At 38.6% G+C, this 20,360-nt stretch overlaps 1 protein-coding gene across 1 annotated transcript in view; it reads left to right on the forward strand.

Moving 5' to 3' along the window:
* Window positions 1–294: 294 nt before the first annotated feature.
* LOC307045312 (phospholipid-transporting ATPase ID-like) overlaps window positions 295–20,360 on the forward strand; it is a 70,480-nt gene continuing 50,414 nt past the window's right edge. The window contains exons 1-4 of the mRNA XM_079690884.1: window positions 295–434; window positions 13,458–13,539; window positions 14,443–14,501; window positions 19,119–19,232. Of these exons, the coding sequence (XP_079547010.1) occupies window positions 13,497–13,539; window positions 14,443–14,501; window positions 19,119–19,232 (216 nt within the window). The 5' untranslated portion in view covers window positions 295–434; window positions 13,458–13,496. The remainder of the gene's footprint in view (window positions 435–13,457; window positions 13,540–14,442; window positions 14,502–19,118; window positions 19,233–20,360) is intronic.

Genomic DNA, 20,360 nt, shown 5'->3' on the forward strand with positions numbered 1-20,360 from the left:
GGGTTTTCAGACATTTAGAAAATGTAAAAGGACAAAGTCGCATAAAATGGAGATACTCAAGTAAAGTACACAAAACTGTTCTTAGGTACAGCACTCGAGTAAATGTGCTTAGTAACCTAACAACACTGATGATGGCCCACATTTCGTATCGTTTTAAATGTCTTTGGTATTGTAGGTTGCTGTAACTGAAAGGTTCAATAAAACACTGCGCCCACGGGGGGAGTGAGTGGAGAGAGAGAAGGGAGGGGTTGAGAAAAATAGAGGAGGGGAGATCATGAGAGAGGGGAGGGGAGGGCAAAGGCGGGTGTTAGGAAGCCTGGAGGAACAACATTAGCCCTCGTTTATTCTCGTAGTTTGGAGATTTCCTCGTTTCTCTCCAGGACGTTTGGGGACGCGCAGCTCAGGGCGCAGCGCGGGACGCACCGGAGCGCACGGTAAGAAGGCGCGCTGTCACTCGCCTTTTTAGTGACTTTGAAAGTGCCACGACGAAGTTGGGAAGGTGTTGACATGCTGAGATGTATTTATGGGGGGAGAAAAAGGGAAGAGATGGAGGAGGAAGAGAGAAAGGCAGCCAGACGAACAGGAAGCTGTTGTCTTCTCACTATTTCCTTCTATTCTTCGGGGAGTCCAAACTATGAAAGTAACGGAAAGTTAGAAAAAGTCAAAGACTTCTTCTGCGCTTTATTTGTGTCTCTAATCGTGGGTCTTTCCAGAAACACGCCAAACGGCTTTTCTTCTTCTCTTCTTCTTCTCTTCTGCAACACTCATTACAGGCTAGATTGATCTTTTTAACTCTCTTTTTCATACGGTCGAAGTATCTTTTGTTGTGTCTGTGAAGCATTGTTCTGTTGTCAACACTGAATTTCATAATGTGTTCGCTTCAAATGTGAAGCTTGGAGTCTGTAGTGAGTTATAGGTGAAGAAGAAGAAGAATACATTATATGAAACTATGTAGGCTATATCAGTAAATTGCGGTTTAGCAGTGATGACTGTTGAGGAACTTCCACAGCAGCATCATACAGCGTAATGATACATCCATATCCTGTAGTTGAGCAAACTTTTTGCTGTTCAGCGTCAGACAGTGAAGTAGTTTGATGATTCTAACTTATCAGTGGCTGAAAAGAAAACATACTCTACATCTCACACCAGTGCAGAGGTGGGGAAAGTACTCAGATTGTGTACTTGAGTAAAAGTAGAAGTAGGCTACCACAGTGTAGGAATACTCTGTTACAAGTAAAGGTTCTGGTTCAAAAGGTTACGGAAGTAAAAGTACAAAAGTATTGGCATCAAAATTTACTTAAAATACTCATTATGCAGATTGGTCCATTGGGGCAGGAGCTCCAACAAGCCGTGTAGGACAGAGAATGAATACACATATAGAGATGCCGTATGATAAACCAATGTGAGTTTGGAAAATTGCACAATATAAATCTATTCTAGTATACCTCAACAATGGAATTATGATCCGTAGAAATGGCCATGACATGGGACCTTTAAGTAAAGTACAAGTAAACAATTTATTTAAGTACAATACTTGAATATATCCACTTGCTACTGCAATAGTGAGAGCAGTATACTCAGATATTTGACTTAAAGTGGTAATACAGTACAACTGTGAACAAATACTCTGATACAAGTGGAAGAGTTTTCCCTTTCCTGTAGTGTGTGATATAGGTTTTTGTGCATGTTAATGGTCTGCAAATGTTAAAATCCCTCTGTTCCTTCCAGAGGGAGTTTCTCTCCTACTTCCCCCCCCCTGCTTGAAACGCCTCCATTGGACTCCTTTGTTTAGTTCTGTAACATATAGTGACAATCTCTAAGTTGTTGACCCGTCACAACAGAGCATGCCAGCTAACCAATCAGAGCAGACTGGGCTCTGGTTTCAGACAGAGGGTGAAAAGAACTGTATCTTACACGTAGTTAGATATACAAATAAATTAAATTAAACTAAATACAATTATGAAACCTGGAAATTAGCATAATAGGGCCCCTTTAAAACATACTTGAGTTAAATAACGAAATATTGTCATCAGCAGATACAATGGTGGTTGATTTAAGCTAAACAAATACCTCATCATTTATAAGTTGAATAACATTTTATTATATTATGATACTGCAAAGGAACAAAAATAAATGTAGAGGAGGAAAACATTTATGATATAAACCTCTTAAATATAAAATAGCAGAAAGTGAAAAATACCGATGTAAAATGACAAAAAAAGTTGAACTCGAGTTAACCCTCTGCATACTGTTGCCCTCAGGCAACAAACCACTTTTTTCGACCTCACACTGGCCCTCTAAATATATATATATATATTTACATATATACAATGTAACCTGACATGCTGGTGTCCAATAAAATGAGGGAATGATATGGGTGTGGCATTTTGTCTGGGGGTGGAGCAGTCCTTTCTGCAAGCAAAGCTGCAGGGGACTCAGGGCCACCACTTGGTAAGATGCATTTCACTTTTTAACATATTAGAAATGTACACAACTTAAAATAAAAAATATTTGCATGTGCATGAATACGTAAAGAAGTATATTTGATTGTTTAAAGACTTGTTATGTAAATAAACCTAGTCAATGTTTTTACTTTACCATCTAGGAAATGGACACAGAAACATTTTATGGGCAGAAGGGACACGATCAGGCTGTTAGGGCTATTCCGTCTGACAGTGAGGACAGTGAAGGTCAAGATGTCACACACACACACATTTTAAAATTGATATAATATCAAGGACCCCTAAGCTCGTGAAACATTTTTTTCCAAAATAAAAAGTCATGCCATAGAGGGTTAATGTACTTGGTTGCTTAGCAACACTGAAAACACTGGGGCCTAGCAAACAAATAAAGGGCCCCCTTGATAAGTCTTAACTTACTAAGCTTTATACAGTGTAATGTTAAAGGCACAGCGCACATTTCAAAAACGAAATGTTTGGACATTTTAAGATTTGACCTGATGACGGCACTAGAGAGCAAACGTAAAGCATCACCAAAGTTATTACAATTCATCCCGAGTTGAACATAAATGTCTGAACTGAATTTCATGTCAATCTATCCGATAGGTGTTGGTCCTTTCACTTAGAATCATGAATGTGAATCTCGTTGTAGAAACAATTCAGAGGATCACTTGAGTTTGTTGGATTTATCTTTTGGGGAATATGGCTGCTGTTTATCCAACTCTTTGTTAATCTATCCAGTAGTTGTTAAGATAATTCAGTCTGAACCAAAGTGGTGGACAAACTGACAAAATGAAAACACAATGAAAAATGGCTAAAACGATACGAAAAATAGAAAGAAAAAACAGTAAATATAACAAACACTTATGAGATTTAAAATACTGAAGCTGAAAATATCACAAAATAAAAATAATTACTTTAATTTGAAGGAGGAATACGATAAGGTGAATATTGTATGAATAGATTGTATGAGTGTGTTACACATTGTTAATGAGATCGAGATGAATTATAAAGTTGCATTTGACTAAACATCAGAATTTAAATTCAAACTGAACAAGGACATGGACAAGAGGTCTGAAGGGTCATGTAAGGTGAATCCTTGACACCAAACTTCCTGCTAGTGCTCAAATAAAAAATCAAACTTTGTGTCCCAGCTTGAATCTGGTGTGTTGCCAAATTGATAAGAAGCTGCGTAAAAGCCTTAAAGGTCAATCAAAATGTCAAAGTGTTATCAGGTAAGTTGAGAAGAGGAGTGTGTTTGTGACCCCTCGAGGTCAGGTGAATTATTCAGAGGTTGATTGTTTGGGTCTTTTGGTGCGGCGCTAGGGGCTCGACACTGTATTGTGCTCTTGTGTCATACCTCATCTCACTTTTCCATTCTTTCTTTGTTAATGTTCATCATCAGTGGGGTATGTGAAGGAGGTCTTTACAGGCAACATCTCTATTCATACCTACAACAGGGTCACAAATCAGTTCAGTTTTTAATGTTACTAAAGTCAGAATTATCTCAAAATGCTAGCTACCTCCTGTTGTGGAGGTGTACACACCCAGTAAACTTCATCATTTACTTACAGGCAGATTTACTGAGGAAACTGACATTAATCAGTAACCCACAGGAACAGAGTCGGTATGTTAGCTTTTGTTTGGTCAAACTAGTTAGATTGAAGCTGATTCTGTGGTATTGTGTAGGACTTTCCATTTTTACATTACATTACATTGCATTTAGCTGGCGCTTTTATCCAAAGCGACTTACAATAAGTGCATTCAACCAGGAAGATACAACCTTGAAGAAAACAGAATCATATAAGTACATCAGGTTTCATAGAGCCAAACATTTCAAGTGCTACTCAACTGGCTTTAGATAAGCCAGCCCTTTATTAGTATATAAGTGCTTTGTTAGTAATTCAATTGCTCGAAGTGGAGTCTAAAGAGATGAGTTTTCAGTCTGCGCCGAAAGATGTGTAAGCTTTCTGCAGTCCTGATTTCAATGGGGAGCTCATTCCACCATTTTGGAGCCAGGATAGCAAACCCACGTGTTTTTGCTGATGGGAACTTGGGTCCCCCTCGCAGTGCAGGTGCAGCGAGCTGTTTGGCTGATGCAGAGCGGAGTGCATGTGCTGGGGTGTACGGTTTAACCATGTCCTGGATATAGGAAGGGCCAGATCCATTCGCAGCATGGTACGCAAGTACCAGTGTCTTGAAGTGGATTCTAGCAGTTACTGGAAGCCAGTGAAGGGAGCGGAGGAGCGGCGTGGTGTGGGAGAATTTTGGAAGGTTGAAGACCAGACGAGCCACTACATTCTGGATGAGCTGTAGAGGTCGGATGGCACATGCAGGTAGACCAGCCAGGAGGGAGTTGCAGTAGTCTAGGCGTGAGATGACGAGAGCCTGGACCAGAACCTGCGTCGCTTTCTGGGTCAGCTTGGGACGTATTCTCCTGATGTTGTAAAGCGTGTATCTGTAGCAGCGGGTTGTAGCAGCAATGTTTGCAGTGAAGGACAGTTTGTTATCTAGGATCACACCCAGATTCCTTGCAGTCTGAGTCGGGGAAACAACAGATGTGCCGATGTTGATTGTTAGGTCAAGAGTGGGACAATCATTTCCCGGAAGGAAAAGCAGTTCAGTCTTGTCAAGGTTGAGCTTGAGGTGATGAGCAGACATCCACCGAGAGATGTCTGCTAGGCAAGCAGAGATGCGTGCGACGACCTGGGTCTCTGAGCGGGGAAAGGACAGAATTAGTTGGGTGTCGTCAGCGTAGCAGTGGTATGAAAAACCATGCGGGCTAATGACAGACCCGAGCGAGTTTGTGTACAAGGAGAAGAGGAGGGGACCAAGAAGAGAGCCCTGAGGGACCCCTGTGGTTAATTGACAAGGGTCGGACTCGGACCCTCTCCAAGTAACCCTGTAGGTGCGGTCTTTGAGGTATGAGGTGAGGAGGGAAAGTGCAGTGCCTGAAACTCCAAGTTCTTGGAGAGTGCGAAGGAGGATCTGATGGTTCACTGTGTCGAATGCAGCAGACAGGTCCAGAAGGATGATGACAGAGGAGAGGGAGGCTGCTTTAGCAGTGTGCAGTTCCTCAGTGACCTGCCTTGAAACCAGACTGGTGCGGATCCAGAAGGTTGTCCTGATGGAGATAACAGGAGAGTTGTTTAAAGACAGCGCGTTCAAGTGTTTTAGACAGGAACGGGAGGAGAGAGACAGGCCTGTAGTTTATAACATCAGACGGGTTGAGAGTGGGTTTCTTTAGGAGAGGGTTTACTCTTGCCTCCTTGAGAAAGTTTGGAAAGTGACCAGAAGTTAGAGAAGTGTTGATGAAATGGGTGAGAAATGGTAGAATATCAGGAGCGATAGTCTGAAGGAGGTTTGAGGGGATAGGGTCCAGAGGACAGGTGGTAGGACGGGCAGAAGTAACGAGGGTAAGAACCTCACTTGGAGAGAGAGGGGAGAAGGAGGTCAGTGTGTGGGTGAAAGGTGGGTCTGGTTGCAGTGCTGCCCTGTATAAAAGGTGATATTTTGTCTTTTGTGGTCAAGGTACATATAGCTGAGGCTCCAAATTAGAGGGAAAAACAAGCAACAAAATAAACCAAATAGTGGTGTTAATGGTTTAGTGCCACGGAAAACATGTAAAAATAAGATTCCTTTCTAGGAAGCCTAATCCCAAAGCGCAGACTTGGTTTTGCCAGTTCCAGTTAGGAGAGACATTAGACATGTATTTGTGTACAAATTTGACCACTGGACTGTTTGTGTTTGTTTGCCCCAAACATCCAATGTACCAACTGTATGTTAGTTGTAAGCTATTATTAGCAAACCAAATCCCTCTTGGCTTTGTCTGTGTGTTTTGTGTTCAGTTTTTGACTGAACTCAGAACTCACCGGCTCTGTGGTTTTCTCTGTTTTTAAACTCAAGTCTCTTTTTTTCTTCTTATATCTCCTTGTTTATGGGGACCAGAGATATCACCAAGACGTTAACTTAGACATTTTAACCCGCATATGTACATTTCTCCCGCTTTTGGCGTTATGCACTGGGCTAGTTCAAGTTTCTGCGTTGACCATTCATTTGTATGCGGCTACAGAGCCTTCAAGTTATTTTCGTGTTTTTCTGAACATGCAGTAATGGTGTATATCTACACAGAACATGTTCTAACTGCACAACCTATCTGGCTGTCTTTAAACTGTATGCTGCATTTGACTTGCGTTGTACAATGCGACCCAGGCTGAGTTTAAAGTCTATCTTCTTGTTTTACAAGTGCAGCTGGAGGGGTCTCTAAAAAACACAGGTGACCTAAGATCCTGAATGCATCCTTTGTAGAAGGAGAAAGAGTACTGAGGCTGCTGCTCTGTTAAAGTGCTGCTTCTGATAATGTGTAGAACACAGTGCAAGAGTGCAGTAACACCATATTGACCGAAACCATTGAGCATCTTTGGGCTTTCTATTCTTAATAACTCAGGCAAATCAGTAGCTTTTAGCATGCACTCTGGAATAAGTGGGTTTTCTGCAACAACTGCAAATACCTTCACCACGGACCGAAGACCCTCAACTTAAGGTATCAGGGCAGAGTTTTTGTTTAGCTATGGTTAAGCTGTGGTTAGGTAAAATCCTGCACTCCATGTAAGATCTACATACAGTTATTTTAATTGCCAACACAAGTATAGGACTTAACTAGAATCTAACAGTCCAAATGTTGTTTCCTGTTAGCTTTAAATCTGTGCAGCTTCCAGTTGTTTAAGTGTCCTTAAACACTGAACATAAGGTCATTTAAGATATTAATAGAGCTTTAGTGGATTTGACAAAATAAGCCGCAGTAGAGCTGAAAGAATCTGTTTATTAATATTTAATCCGCAAATATTTTATATCTCTTATAGAGCTATGCATGTTTTAGTAGCTTAGTAAAAATAGCATGTTAGTTTACAATCCTTGTCTCTCCGTCTTTAATGAGCCCTGCTTTTCACATAGGTTGCTGTTGGGTGAAATTAGCAAGAAATGACTATCACTGATACTTCCTGCTATTGTTGTGTCACTGAAGCAGATTCCTGGATTGACATTTTTAAGGCAGATATGGCGAAATAACAAAGACGCCCAACTTTAAGTGTTTTGCTAAATCAACAGCTGGTGCACATTTTTGTACAAAAAGGAGGTCTGCTTGTTAATGCAGTACATTTGATTAGATAAAACATTTAAAAAATCAACCTTAGATTAAAGATTAATTTTAGGTTTTGATTATGTGCTACTGTGCAATGTTCTCTCTCGTCTTCCTGTGTGGTATTAGTTGCATTAGGTAATGATCTGGAGCGTTCAGTAACATAGTTTACACCATAACGACATAACAAGGACATTTCTGTTATTTAATTATCTTTTTTAATGTATCAATGGTTTGGTCCAAAAATCATGAACATTGACAAATATATAAGATTCAGTTTACTATGATATAAGACAAGCAAAAGAAACAATTTATCCTTTTTCCAAACCATTACATTTGGCATTACTGCTACAATTCTTTATTTTTTAAAGTTGCTGGTTACTGTTTCTGAGTCATCACTGAATCGACTACTCTTTGCAGCTCTACTTAACTCTATGGATGGTTTATTGCTAAGTTGCTTTGAAAAATATAGTGTGCGCTGCCAGCTATTATTAGCAAGCAGCATGATAAGACAAGTACCTGTTGAGGGAGATAGAGCAGAACATTAAGGCTGGTGTATTTTTAAAAAGATGGGAGCTCTATAAAACCAAAACAAGACTTTTTATCATGGGATTTGGTGTAAATACAAAAATACTCTGTTCACAGAATACACATATAGTGGTAGGACGCTTTACCTTTTGAAGCCTGAGAAGGCCTTAAAGCTTATCTATTTGTTATTTCTGAGAGCACAAGGCCTCTCATAGGTACTAACAGCCTTTCTGCTGCAGCAACTCTTTTAAAGTTAGACTCAAAACCTCTCATATGGGATACAGTAAATACGCAATCTCTTCTACACACCTTCCTGTATTTCTCCTGTTCTGTTTGCTATTAGACAAACCAGACAGAGAGAGCGAACATGCTGAAAGTGAAGCAGCTGTTCATTGGCTTATCTGTTACTGTAGGTTATTGTGTGATTGAAGGATCTATGGAAACTATTATGCAACTACTCGTATCTTTCCCCAGTTGTGTTAAAGGTCCCATGTCATGGCCCTTTCTCCTGATCATAATTCCATTGTTAAGGTATACTAGAATATATTTATATTGTGCAATTTTCCAAACTCACATTGGTTCCTCATACAGCATCTCTGTATAGTATGTGTATTCACTCTGTCCTAAACGGCTTGTTGGAGCTCCTGCCCCCCCCTCCCCCCCCCCTCCCTGTGAGCCCAGTGTGCTCTGATTGGTCAGCTCGCCCACTCTGTTCTTATGAGTCTACCACCGTTACTTTGAGGGTTTGTGACTTTGCAGACCGTTTACATGCATAACAACCCTCATAACACACAAGGGGACGGGTAATAACCGGAAAGGCATGACATGGGACCTTTAAGTATACTGGATGTAGCTTTGTTCAGATCAAACAGTGGAAGGCTGTGAGAACTGTTCTCTTATTTCTCATGGGGATTTGTGTATCTTTGTATTGGTGTAATTTTTTAAAAGAGCAGACATTTGTGCAAATGTCGAGTTGGATTTCAGATGGACTCTTAAGATGGGGCTGAGCATCTTTCAAGGGAGATAAAAACAAAGCTTGTATTGATGGTTACTCTTTACTGAAAGAACACACGTTGGGCCCTTAACATGTTTAAAAACATATTTTTTAACATTATCAGACTTGTATTCATATTCAAGACTCAACTTGGGTTTTTGAAGGATACACAATTATCTTAAGATGGTCTCTTATTCTAACTGTACATTTTTATTGAGTTTCCAGAACATTTATAATATAATTGATATTCATATTGTGATATAAAATGACTTAACATACATAAAACACACACACAAGCTCACACTAAGAGAAACATTTTGTTTCTTTTAGCAGCAAACAGGCGGTTGGTTTTGATAATAGAGCTCTGTTCAGTTTGAGAAACCAGAGATCAGTAATTGGACAAGACACCCATTCATCTGTGTGACCTCTGATCTGTTATGCCAGTCACAGGTGGCTGTCACACTGGGATACTGTTACCCACCTTTGTTTGCCTGGAATAGCATTAATTCCAGTGTTTGTTGCCTGCACTCTAAAATGTAAGTAAATGGCAGACCGACCAACAGACAGGACAGGTTGTCACAAGACCATGACGTAGCCATTGAATCCAGATTTGCTAGAGTTTCCACAACTTGATACAGAAACAAAGTCGTATTAATACTTTCGCACTCGTAAGCTTTATCCACCACTGCCGTAACAAGATAGAAATTAGAGCATCACTTAAAACAGTGACTTCATTGTTAAAGATGGATCAGATTAGGTAAAACAATAGTCACAAAAGATACAAATCTAAAAACGTTCTTCCAGGATGAATTAAACTCAAGTTGGAAGAGTTTTTTGGTGACATAAGTTAGAAGAAACTGGATGCAAAAATGGCTTCCTAACACATTTATCCTCAAGGAGATGTCATTAAGGGGAGAGTGGAAAGTAAACAGCCGGGTCATTTGGTGCATTCTGGATGAGTTAACAGTGATATTATGTAGAATCCCCTTTATCATTCTGAGTAACTCAAACTTGCTTGAAATCTGTTTCTTCTTACAGCTTCTTCCACTTGGACGTGCAGTAACATAGAGATTAATCCAGTTATAGACAAACTCCTGTCAGGATGCTGTGGGATCTTTTGGGCTTTTTACAAGATATATCAGGCTGGGGAAAAAAATACATTATAGTGGAGTTTGTTTTGATCATTAAATAACATCAACTTTACCCTTTAACCTACCCTAATTAGATTCCGGTGGAAAAAGGTTCTCCAACACAAGAAATACTAAAACTATACCAATAATAATGACTTTATTTGAGAGCTGTGTTCTCAATAACTCTTTAACTAATTCTCTGGAACCAGTTTTGTCTCTGTGGTGCGTCAGCGCTGTAAAAAAGAGTGTGAAACTCCATTCCCCAACACAATCTGACATTCAAATTAAAGCCTATTTAAATCTTCATGATGACTGCAGTGAGTTTAAATGTCACCTTTTTTCCTGTAAACACGGCTGCAGACGCCCCTCTGTGTCACATGACTCTGTTTGGCAGAATAAACAGGCTGGTTCATTTAGACTGAATGGATAGGGGGACTGTTTGCTTTGGGCCCTTTATGGTGGGACATTGTCAAACAGTGGACATGTGGTGGGCGGTTATGTTGTGCCCTTAAAAAGGGAAATAGTGAGTGAGAGAAGTGAAGACATAAAATCACGCAGCTCCCGCCTTTACTCGTCTGAATTGAGCGAGGAAGAGCGCAGTGATCCCTCCCACCGGAACCCCAAGGCATTACCAGTAATACCAAGAGATCAACGCACAATCAACCCATACAGCGGGATACATCTATCTCTCAGAATTGACTATTTTTGTCTGTCACATTTACAAGGGTGTGTTTGTTTGCATCCAGCATCCACTCTATATTTAGTTGTGTTCATTTGTTTGCATGTTAGTCAGCACAAAACCCCCCAAGCACCTGGGGAACATGTGGACACAGATTTAAACACACACAAATGCTGCAGAAAAAGCACACTCTGTCGTGTGTGTGTGTGTGTGTGTGTGTGTGTGTGTGTGTGTGTGTGTGTGTGTGTGTGTGTGTGTGTGTGTGTGTGTGTGTGTGTGTGTGTGTGTTTTCTAAAGCCTTGTCATTCCTGTAAGAACTCACACATTCTTCAACAAACACATGTGGTTGATATTTATAGCTTAAGCGTTGACGTCACCTTGGTAGCGCTTAACATTTACCACTTCCTGTTCGGCAAACCTCAACATTGGCAGAGGGCACACCCCCCCCCCCCCACACACACACACACACACACACACACACACACACACACACACACACACACTTGACGTACACATCATCATTTGTACTCAATTAAGTCCTTTTCTCTACTGAATGCTGTTAAAAAAACACTTTTTTTCTTGTAACATATTTTATTAACGTTTTATTAAACGTATTTTGTTTCAACATACAGTATATTTGCAATGGTTACAGTAAGAGCAGAAAAAAAGGCTTGTTCCTTAACAAAATGGTAGAAACACCACAGAAAAATATATATTCCATTACAAGCAAAAGTCCTGAATTCAAAGTGTAAAAGTAAAATGTTATTAGGAAATGTCCCTTTTCCCATAATGCAGAGAGGGTCCGGAGTTTAATTGTTGTATTGTGTTAAATGATCTGTTTTTATGTGTAACCAATGTTTGAACCATTCTAAATACTTCCAAATACCTCAAATACCTGAAAGTGAATAGTTTATAGCGTAGCAGAGTAAACAAGTACACAATTGACCTTTTTGGTTGTATGAAGTGGCAGAAAATGAAAGTGATTTATTGAAGTCCTGGGCTAAATTGTACTAAAGTACGGTTCTTGATTAAACAAAGTTACTTTCCACCACATAGTTTGCAACCCCAGAGAACCTTTTTTGGAACCATTGGAACCGTTTTAGATTCAGCTTCTATGCTGATAAAGAGCCTTGGTGTGAAGCTCACTGTAACTACAGGATCCTACTTATGATTGTTAGCATGGGGTGTCAGGGCTGTGAGAGGGAAGCCACTAAAATAACTGCAACAGACAGCAGCCACTTTTGGGTCTCGCCATCACTCAGTGAGACAGACGGCAGGGCCAGACCTGGCTCTTGATTTTGAGCTCTTACTGTCAGAAGGAGCAGATATCTGAACGATGTCTGGCCTGAGAGAGGAGCCTCCCTCTGAGTCACTCTGCCCTACATGGGAAAAACATTGAGAGGCTGGAGGGCTGATGCAAAGCTGAAGTAAGAGCTTTTGTATCCAAAAGTGGGAAAGGAAGGCAGATGAATAGCCATGTATCGGAGTTGATGTAAACTGGACTTTAAAACAATGTTTAGGCTTTCCTTCCTCTTTTCATCTTTAGACATTTGTTGATTCCTTGTGGCTGTTTGTTCAGCATGTTCCCTAAATATACACACTTGTGTCTCAACGGCATAAACTGTATATAAAAGTGAACATAATCACTGAGACATCACCAGTTTGGTGTTCTATCTTCTTAAAGGTTGGGGCGAAGTATAACCAAATACTAATCAAGATTATTTTAAGCAACCAAAATGTTATTAAAAACTTTCATTAATGGACAACACGGAAGGGTTGCATTTCTTAGACGACAATGTGGACAACACCCAACCAGAACAACGCTGTAGTTTTAAACTGTAAATATTAAGGTAGCCACGCCCTAAAGTTTTCCCTGATTTATTGTCTATTTTTCTCTGAAGTGGGACAACATTTACTAAATAAACATTATGCTGTGTTGAAGAAGTCCTGAAGCAAGTGATTGAAACCATAAACTCATCACCACTAACAGATCACCTTTAACACTCAACCATCTAGGTTTAAAGGAGACCATGTACTTTGATATATATATATATATATAAAATATCTCTATCATTTACTAAAATGTTCCAGTCTTGAATAAAATGTATTTCTTTGAAAAGATGTTGTTGCAACCTAAGAGCTCCATTAACTGTTGTTTAAAAGGCCATGGCAATGATTACCATAATAGAAAAGCATTATGGAAAACATTTCCTGCTGGCAGCTGCTGGGCATTAAGTCATTCTTATTTCAACAGGAATGATGTTTACACTCTCCAGTTTTCAGGAGTGTGTGTGTGTGTGTGTGTGTGTGTGTGTGTGTGTGTGTGTGTGTGTGTGTGTGTGTGTGTGTGTGTGTGTGTGTGTGTGTGTGTGTGTGTGTGTGTGTGTGTGTGTGTGTGTGTGTGTGTGTGTGTGTGTGTGTGTGTGTGTGTGTGTGTGTGTGTGTGTGTGTGTGTGTGTGTGATATGAGCTGACTCAGATTTATCCTTACGTTTCCTCACAATGTAACAGCTGTCTCTCCTTCATCACAGACCAGTATGATGGAGAGATAGCAGTAGGAAGAAGAGAAGATGTCTTTTTTTGGCATGGACTGTGTCAAGAAAAAAGAGCAAGGTAAGCCTTAACTGCATGGACTTTAATTATCATTATGATTACAATTATATCCTTGACTTTTGAAACAGCAATTCCTTCAGGGCAGTAGGTATGTACTTCAATGTTACTACAAGAACTTTATCAGCAAATGTAGATGCACATTCACTACAGTGAGGCTATTATTTTAAGATAATTATTAAGGATTCAAATAAAGTGCTTAGAAAAAAAGGACACGATTTTGATGACAACTCAGCAAATCCTTCTGCTGAGGAAGTTCATGTGATGGGACAAGCTTAGGGTAATGGTTCCCCTAACCTTTTTTTCTTTCCTAAAGGAGCTCCTCTTCTAACATTAAGTAAACTGAAGACCGCTTACTAAGTGTCATAACAATAACAGTAAAGACCAACTAAGTACACAATTAATCAATTTTTTATATTGTTCATTGGACTAGTTTTCTAGCAAAGTATTCTCCTACAATGTTACATCAGAGGTGTTACTTTTTGGGATGGATTTTTTATTTTAAAAAATCATTCATAATAAGTACAATACAGTATCCTTCTTTTTGACTTTTCCTCTTTCTGATGCCTAGCCATTGTTCTATAAGCTCTTTCTTTTTTTAAAACTCTATTTTAATGCAGGATGAGGCTGTATATCAGAGGTGGTTGGCTGTTTGAATGTAACAGATTATGTTCAGTGTACACCTTGTCGTAAAATGCATACTATATATACTGTATAGAGTAAAACATGCTGTTATTTGAGATCAGTATTTGAAACCAGTGTGTAACATAGCAAACTTTGTGTTCTCTTCATGGCGAGGCTAAGCTGCCCTACCACTTCTGGGGTTTAAAGTTTGGGTCACATTATAAACCTATGAAATGAAAATTAATGTCAATTAATAACGATTTCCCTGTCTTTTCAAATCAGAGCTGGAGAGGAAGCTCCGCGCCAACGACCGCGAGTACAACCTCCCCTTTAAGTATGCAGTAAGTATTGCAATTTTGAGACGTGTGTGTGTTATGCTGCGTCTTTCACTCACATTATTCATCAATGTGAGTCTCTATTGTCCACTACAAATGCTTTTTTATAGAGAATGGAGATGTACAGCAGATGCAGCCCTCTTACATTATGAAAATACTGTTTACCATTTATCAGTAGGTACAAATATTTAGCAGAGAAACTCTCCTTTGGGGTGTGTCTTGCTGCTCAAGTGTCTGGATGTTATCAGGAGCCTGGATGTCAGCCAGAGTCTAAGAGTTGAGGTTGCTGCTGGGGAAATCAGTCCCCTCAGTCTGCTCTCAGTGTTGATGCAGTCAAGGTCAAAGTAGTTTTTTAAAAAAAAACTGTGGATAACTTATTTTAGCATTGTTAACGTGCATTGTGGTGTTTTCTGATTTAAAATAAAAGTTAAAAAGTGAGTTATGTAGAAGATAGAAGAGTGAGATGAGAAGTAAAGGCTAAAATAAAGATAACTTAGAACTATGTTCCAAATAAATAGTTCCCTATCATAAATATATACAGTGTAGATACTGTATATGCCGCACAATATAATGCATTTAAAAACTCTATCAAACAGAGCAGCGCTGAAATTGTAAAACAGTAAATGTAGGACACAAGTAGTCTGAGTATATAGACACCAAAATAAAGAATCACATAGATGCATACATTTTAGTATTCATATACAGGAATAAATGTAAATCTATCAAGAAACAAAGAATATGAAACTGACAAACCTAAAAAAAAAGAAAATTGAAAGTTGAAACGGTCAATGGAAAAAGTAAAGCAAATTAGAATTGTATACTATTATGAATTAATACAATTAAATAAATATTCAATTTTACTTTAAATTTTTTCTGTTCAATCTTTGACTGGATAAACCTTGTGGAAATACCAAACACTCTTCCGGCGTGTGTATTTAAGCAGGAGCACAATCTCTAGCCTGTGGGCGTTGTTGTTATTAGTAAAGACGCATGGTGATATACTGACATGGGCTTCACGGTCCGGACGGTTAGGAGCAGCCTCCTGATAAGATCCACCTGGCACAAAGCAAAAGCCTCCCACTGAAAAATTATCTTGTAAAGTTTAACTCGAGGATTTTAAACAAAACAGCAATTAGAAATATCCAGTTACGTTTTATTTCAAGTAAACAAAGCTTTAACCCAGAAATGTTTAACATGGGGAGCGTGGGTAATACTAAATGGTTTCTTGTTGGATATTTTCTGAATACACGCTTGGTGCTTTTGTTAAAAGAACCTCTGAAGAAATCTTAGCAGAGGCTCATACATACAGAGAGGTTTGTTTTTAATTGTATTTTCCCCCAAGAACAATGTTTAGGAAATACTCATCCAAGAAATGTATGTTAAACTTTTACTCTTACACTTTTTTGTCTGTTATTTGCCTCATTATTTCCATTAATCTCATTCTTTTAATCATGTTTAAAAGCAGTATGTGTGTAGTCATATGTGAAGGAAGCATATTTGACATCAAGGTAACACTACTGTGACCTACAGTAAGGTTTGGCTTCTATTTCTTCTATGTTGTTGATTTGGAGGTAGTAGGTATTCAAAATGGTTTTCCAGACACATGTCTGTCTGCTAACCTCCTGACATAATATTTTGGCCTTTGAATGTCCGGACCATAATCATAGGCAAATATTTGCTTAAGCCGTACACGTAATTATCCACCAGGCTTCTATCTTATCATCTCAGATGCAAAGAGCGAGATTTCCATAATACGGTTCTATAGATACATATAAACCATGTCCACAGAAGGAAACAAGCCTCACACATTTAGAGGACCGATAAGTGTCTTTTTTTATTTGTGTGTGTCACCAGCTACTCTGTTATTGTGTTTTGTTTGTTTGAGGTGCTATCAGATTATGTATTTAAAGTTTAAAGCTTAAATAAGATAAGATGTACTTTTGCCCTAGCCCTTTCTTGGTCCCCCGGCTTCCTTTATTTTTTGTTTGCCCTTTGATTGTCTGTTTGTTTTGTTTGTCGACCATGACCTTGGGTCCCTTGAAAGGCGCTATATAAATATCATTTATTATTATTATTACTTTAATAATCCCAATTTAGGAAATATTCTTGTTGCAGCAGCAGAAAACAAAACAAGACAAATTAAAAGAGTAGAAATAAACAATTATAAAATAGAAACATCTCAAAATAGAAATAGAAATAAACCAGCATTAGATAAGCAAAATATACAGATGACCGTGAAGTTAACAAATCTAACAACATTATTGAAGGGAAATTATATATTTACCTTTTTGTGAGGGGATAAAACATATTTTGAAACAACATTTTGACCATAGGCTACATATTAAAAAGATAGTTTTTTCAGGAATTCAGAAGACGCTCTCTAAAATGACAAACTAATTCACAAAATGTATCATTTCGTTTCATTTAATCGTTTATTTGAATAGGGACAATGCACATTAATTAACACTTAAGACAAATAATGCTTTAAGTGTAAATAACACACTGTTTTCTGTTAGATAAGTAAGACTTAAACCAATGTATAGAAACTGCAGAAAAATTGAAATAAGTCAGCTTTGTAAGGAGGAGCACTTGGTGGTCAAGTGTCAAAAGCCTTTCTGAGATCAAGGAAGACAGCACCTACATATGGGCTCATGTCCAACACAAATGTAACCTTTTCCACAAAGACACAGTTGGCTGTCTCAGTGGAGTGGTGAGCATGAAAACCAAACTGCATTGGGTGGAGTGGAGCGAAACCTTTGTCTAAATGTTTGGTGATAAGTTTTGACACCCATTTCTCAGCTATCTTAGAGACACAGGGGAGGATGCTGATTGGTCTGTAATTGGACATCATTGCCTTATCCCCAGATTTAAATATCGGTGTCACCGTGGCCACCTTCCAGGATGATGGAACTTCCCTCGTGCTGATAGATTGATTCATTTGCATAGTAATTGGTTTTATTAGACCGTCCATATGTGTTTTTATAAAGTTGGTGTCTAAATTATCTGCATCCCTAGCCTTAGAACATCTTAACCCTGAGATTATATTTTTTACCTCAACCTCCTGATTTCCTTCAGGTCAAAAACGGGGTGTGTATCCACAGTCGGGCTAGGTGAGACCTCAGATGGTGGGAAGAGCTTTGTAATGTCCAGAGCACTATTTATGAAATACTCATTGAGAGAGTTGGCCAATACAGCTGGGAATTTTCATTCTAAAACATTATTTTGGTATGTTTACCTAATAGTTTATTTAAGGTTTGCCAAACTTTTTTACCGTTACCTTTCGCACCTTCAATTATATTGATGAAGAAGTTCGCTTTGGCCTGTCTTATTGTTTGTGTTACCTTGTTACGAAACGAGCATGAGTGAATTTCTGTCTGTCAGTGGATAGTCCGGATTTCAAGCTCTGCTTTAATAGTTGGTCTCTAGATTTCATTAAATTCCCGCATTGTAGATTCAGCCAGGGAAGATGATGTTCCTTCCTGTCCCTAAGGCACCCTCTTCTTGAGAAGGAAGACAGTGTCCCCCCAATCAATAGTTTTCACTGCATCCATAAAACGTTGTTGCAGGTTTTTGGGGATGAAGCGAGAACCGAAGGCAGGGGTTTTAGGTGTGGCCATCAACCTTTGTGAGTTTCCTGGTAAAAAGAATAAGATTATGGTCTGAAAGACCAGTCAGGAAGTTGTAAGTTTTAACTATTCTGTCAGCTTTGTTAGTAAATAATAAATCTATCATTGAACAATTATGTCCTAGATCTACCTCGTTCCTTCATAGGCTACCATAGGCCATATTCAATATGAAAAATTGTTTAAATTCTTGAACAGAATAGACCTGCTTCCTACCGCGTCAAGCTAGAAATGGAGGTAACATTTGGGGGACCCAATGTGCTGGGGCTGTCTTTAATTAAATCAATTTCCATTTTATTTATTGTCTTAACTGCGCTAACTCTTAGCCCAGTTAGCTAACGTTAGATTGCTGGTAGCCTAGCTCTGCTTATGGTATGGTATCCTGATAGCCTCAACTCTTTTTCACACTTCCATCAAGTGGTGATCAAGAGGTAGTTGCTGCTTAAAATTAACAAGCTCATAATGTAGCATTTACAGTTTGTGTTGTTGCCCATCCCTGCTAATGTTAGCCTTATTCCCCATTAGCTAATGTTGGATTGCTGTTAGCTTGCTTGATCTTGCTAAAGTTAGCTTTGTGCACAGTAGGCTAAGGTTAGTTGGTTTGTTAATACTGAAATGCAAGGAATGTTCTAGATTTCTTATTCCAAAATAATCTTTTATCAGTTTTTGGACCCATTATAGAGATCAAAAGTATATAACAAGTAAAAGTCCTGACTTGAGAAAAAAAATGTTAATCTGTTTTAATACAGAAGTATGAGGAAAATGTTAAAGGAACATCGAAAAGTGTTATTATGCAGAATGGCTCCAAAATGTTCTGACCAACCTCGTGATTGAGATTCTTTATTTCAAGGTTTGATGATTATTGGACATATTCAGCGTGTTGACCACCTACACACATGAGACTAGTATGTTATCACTGAAACATAAAAAGGGCCTAAAGTGTATTGAATGCAAAGAACTAAATCTTATCTATCCTCCTTTTTTTGTACACCTCTTCTAGACAAATGCCATCAAGACCTCCAAGTACAACCCCTTCACCTTTCTACCTCTTAACCTGTTTGAGCAGTTCCAGAGGATCGCTAATGCCTACTTTCTGTTTCTTCTGGTGCTCCAGGTGGGTGAAACAGACACACAAACATATATGTGCAGGAAACATAAATGCAACGCTTCCATCCAACTAGCTATAAACATATTAAATCTCTCAAAATAAAATGAAAATTAGAATTGTTCCTCTCAGATTAGTTGAAGACCATCTAAATGTTTGACATATTTTCAAGATAGAGAAATAATATTATGCTGAAAACGGATTTTAACTAATCAAACTGACTGACTGCTTTGCAGATAGGCATTCATGAAACACCACAATCCACAGCGAGCAAATATTATTTCTCACAGTGTAGCTGTGTGTTAACCAAACAGGATGTAGAGATTAATCAAGTGCAATGAGATTAAGGAAGTGTAATATCCAGTACAGGAAATTGTGTCATCGTTTGCAAAATAGTCATGTTGCTCGGGCTGCTCTGCAGACAGACAAGGAGGAACTGGAGCCCAATGGCAGTTTCAAATGAAAAGGTTTTGTATATTTGTGTCAATGGTCCATGGTGCCTTTTTATGCATCAGAATCTATCAGGATTTGATACTTTTTGAAAATGGCTAACAAGGTACTATTTATTCTCAACTGTAAATATATTACAAATAAAGGAAACCACTTCAAAATGATCTTGTATCCACCCAAAACAACACTTATCCTCTCACCTGTCACATGTGTTAATTTTATACAGAATGTCTTTAAGAATAGGTGAAGATGTTTTGAGTGTCGAACAAAGTCATGCAAACCAGAATGGAACCTACTTGGAAGACCTGATGAACACCTTGTATGCAAAATGTTCACTCTTATATTTTGATTTGCACCTTACCCTTGTCCTATAAATAGTAAACTGGTAGATTTACTGTTGACATTTTGGGCCCTAGGAACTTTTGCAACTTACTGATCATTTTCTTTTTATATTTAGTTTCATGCACACTTTTTACTTTGTATCACAACTGCTGCATAATATGATTTGCAGTATAAAATTGTCTCATAGACCAAATAAAATACATTTAAACATGGTTAAAGAAGATATATCGATAAAAGTTTTGGGGCAAATTATGCAATTTTTCTTTTAGCCATTCAAATGTTTTTGCAGTGCAACATTGTTAATCAATGTTCTGTCATGACTCATCTTCCTCAAATCTAATTTCA

The sequence above is a fragment of the Notothenia rossii genome (assembly GCF_949606895.1).
Source record: "Notothenia rossii genome assembly, chromosome: 6".
In the NCBI taxonomy this organism is placed as follows: domain Eukaryota; kingdom Metazoa; phylum Chordata; class Actinopteri; order Perciformes; family Nototheniidae; genus Notothenia; species Notothenia rossii.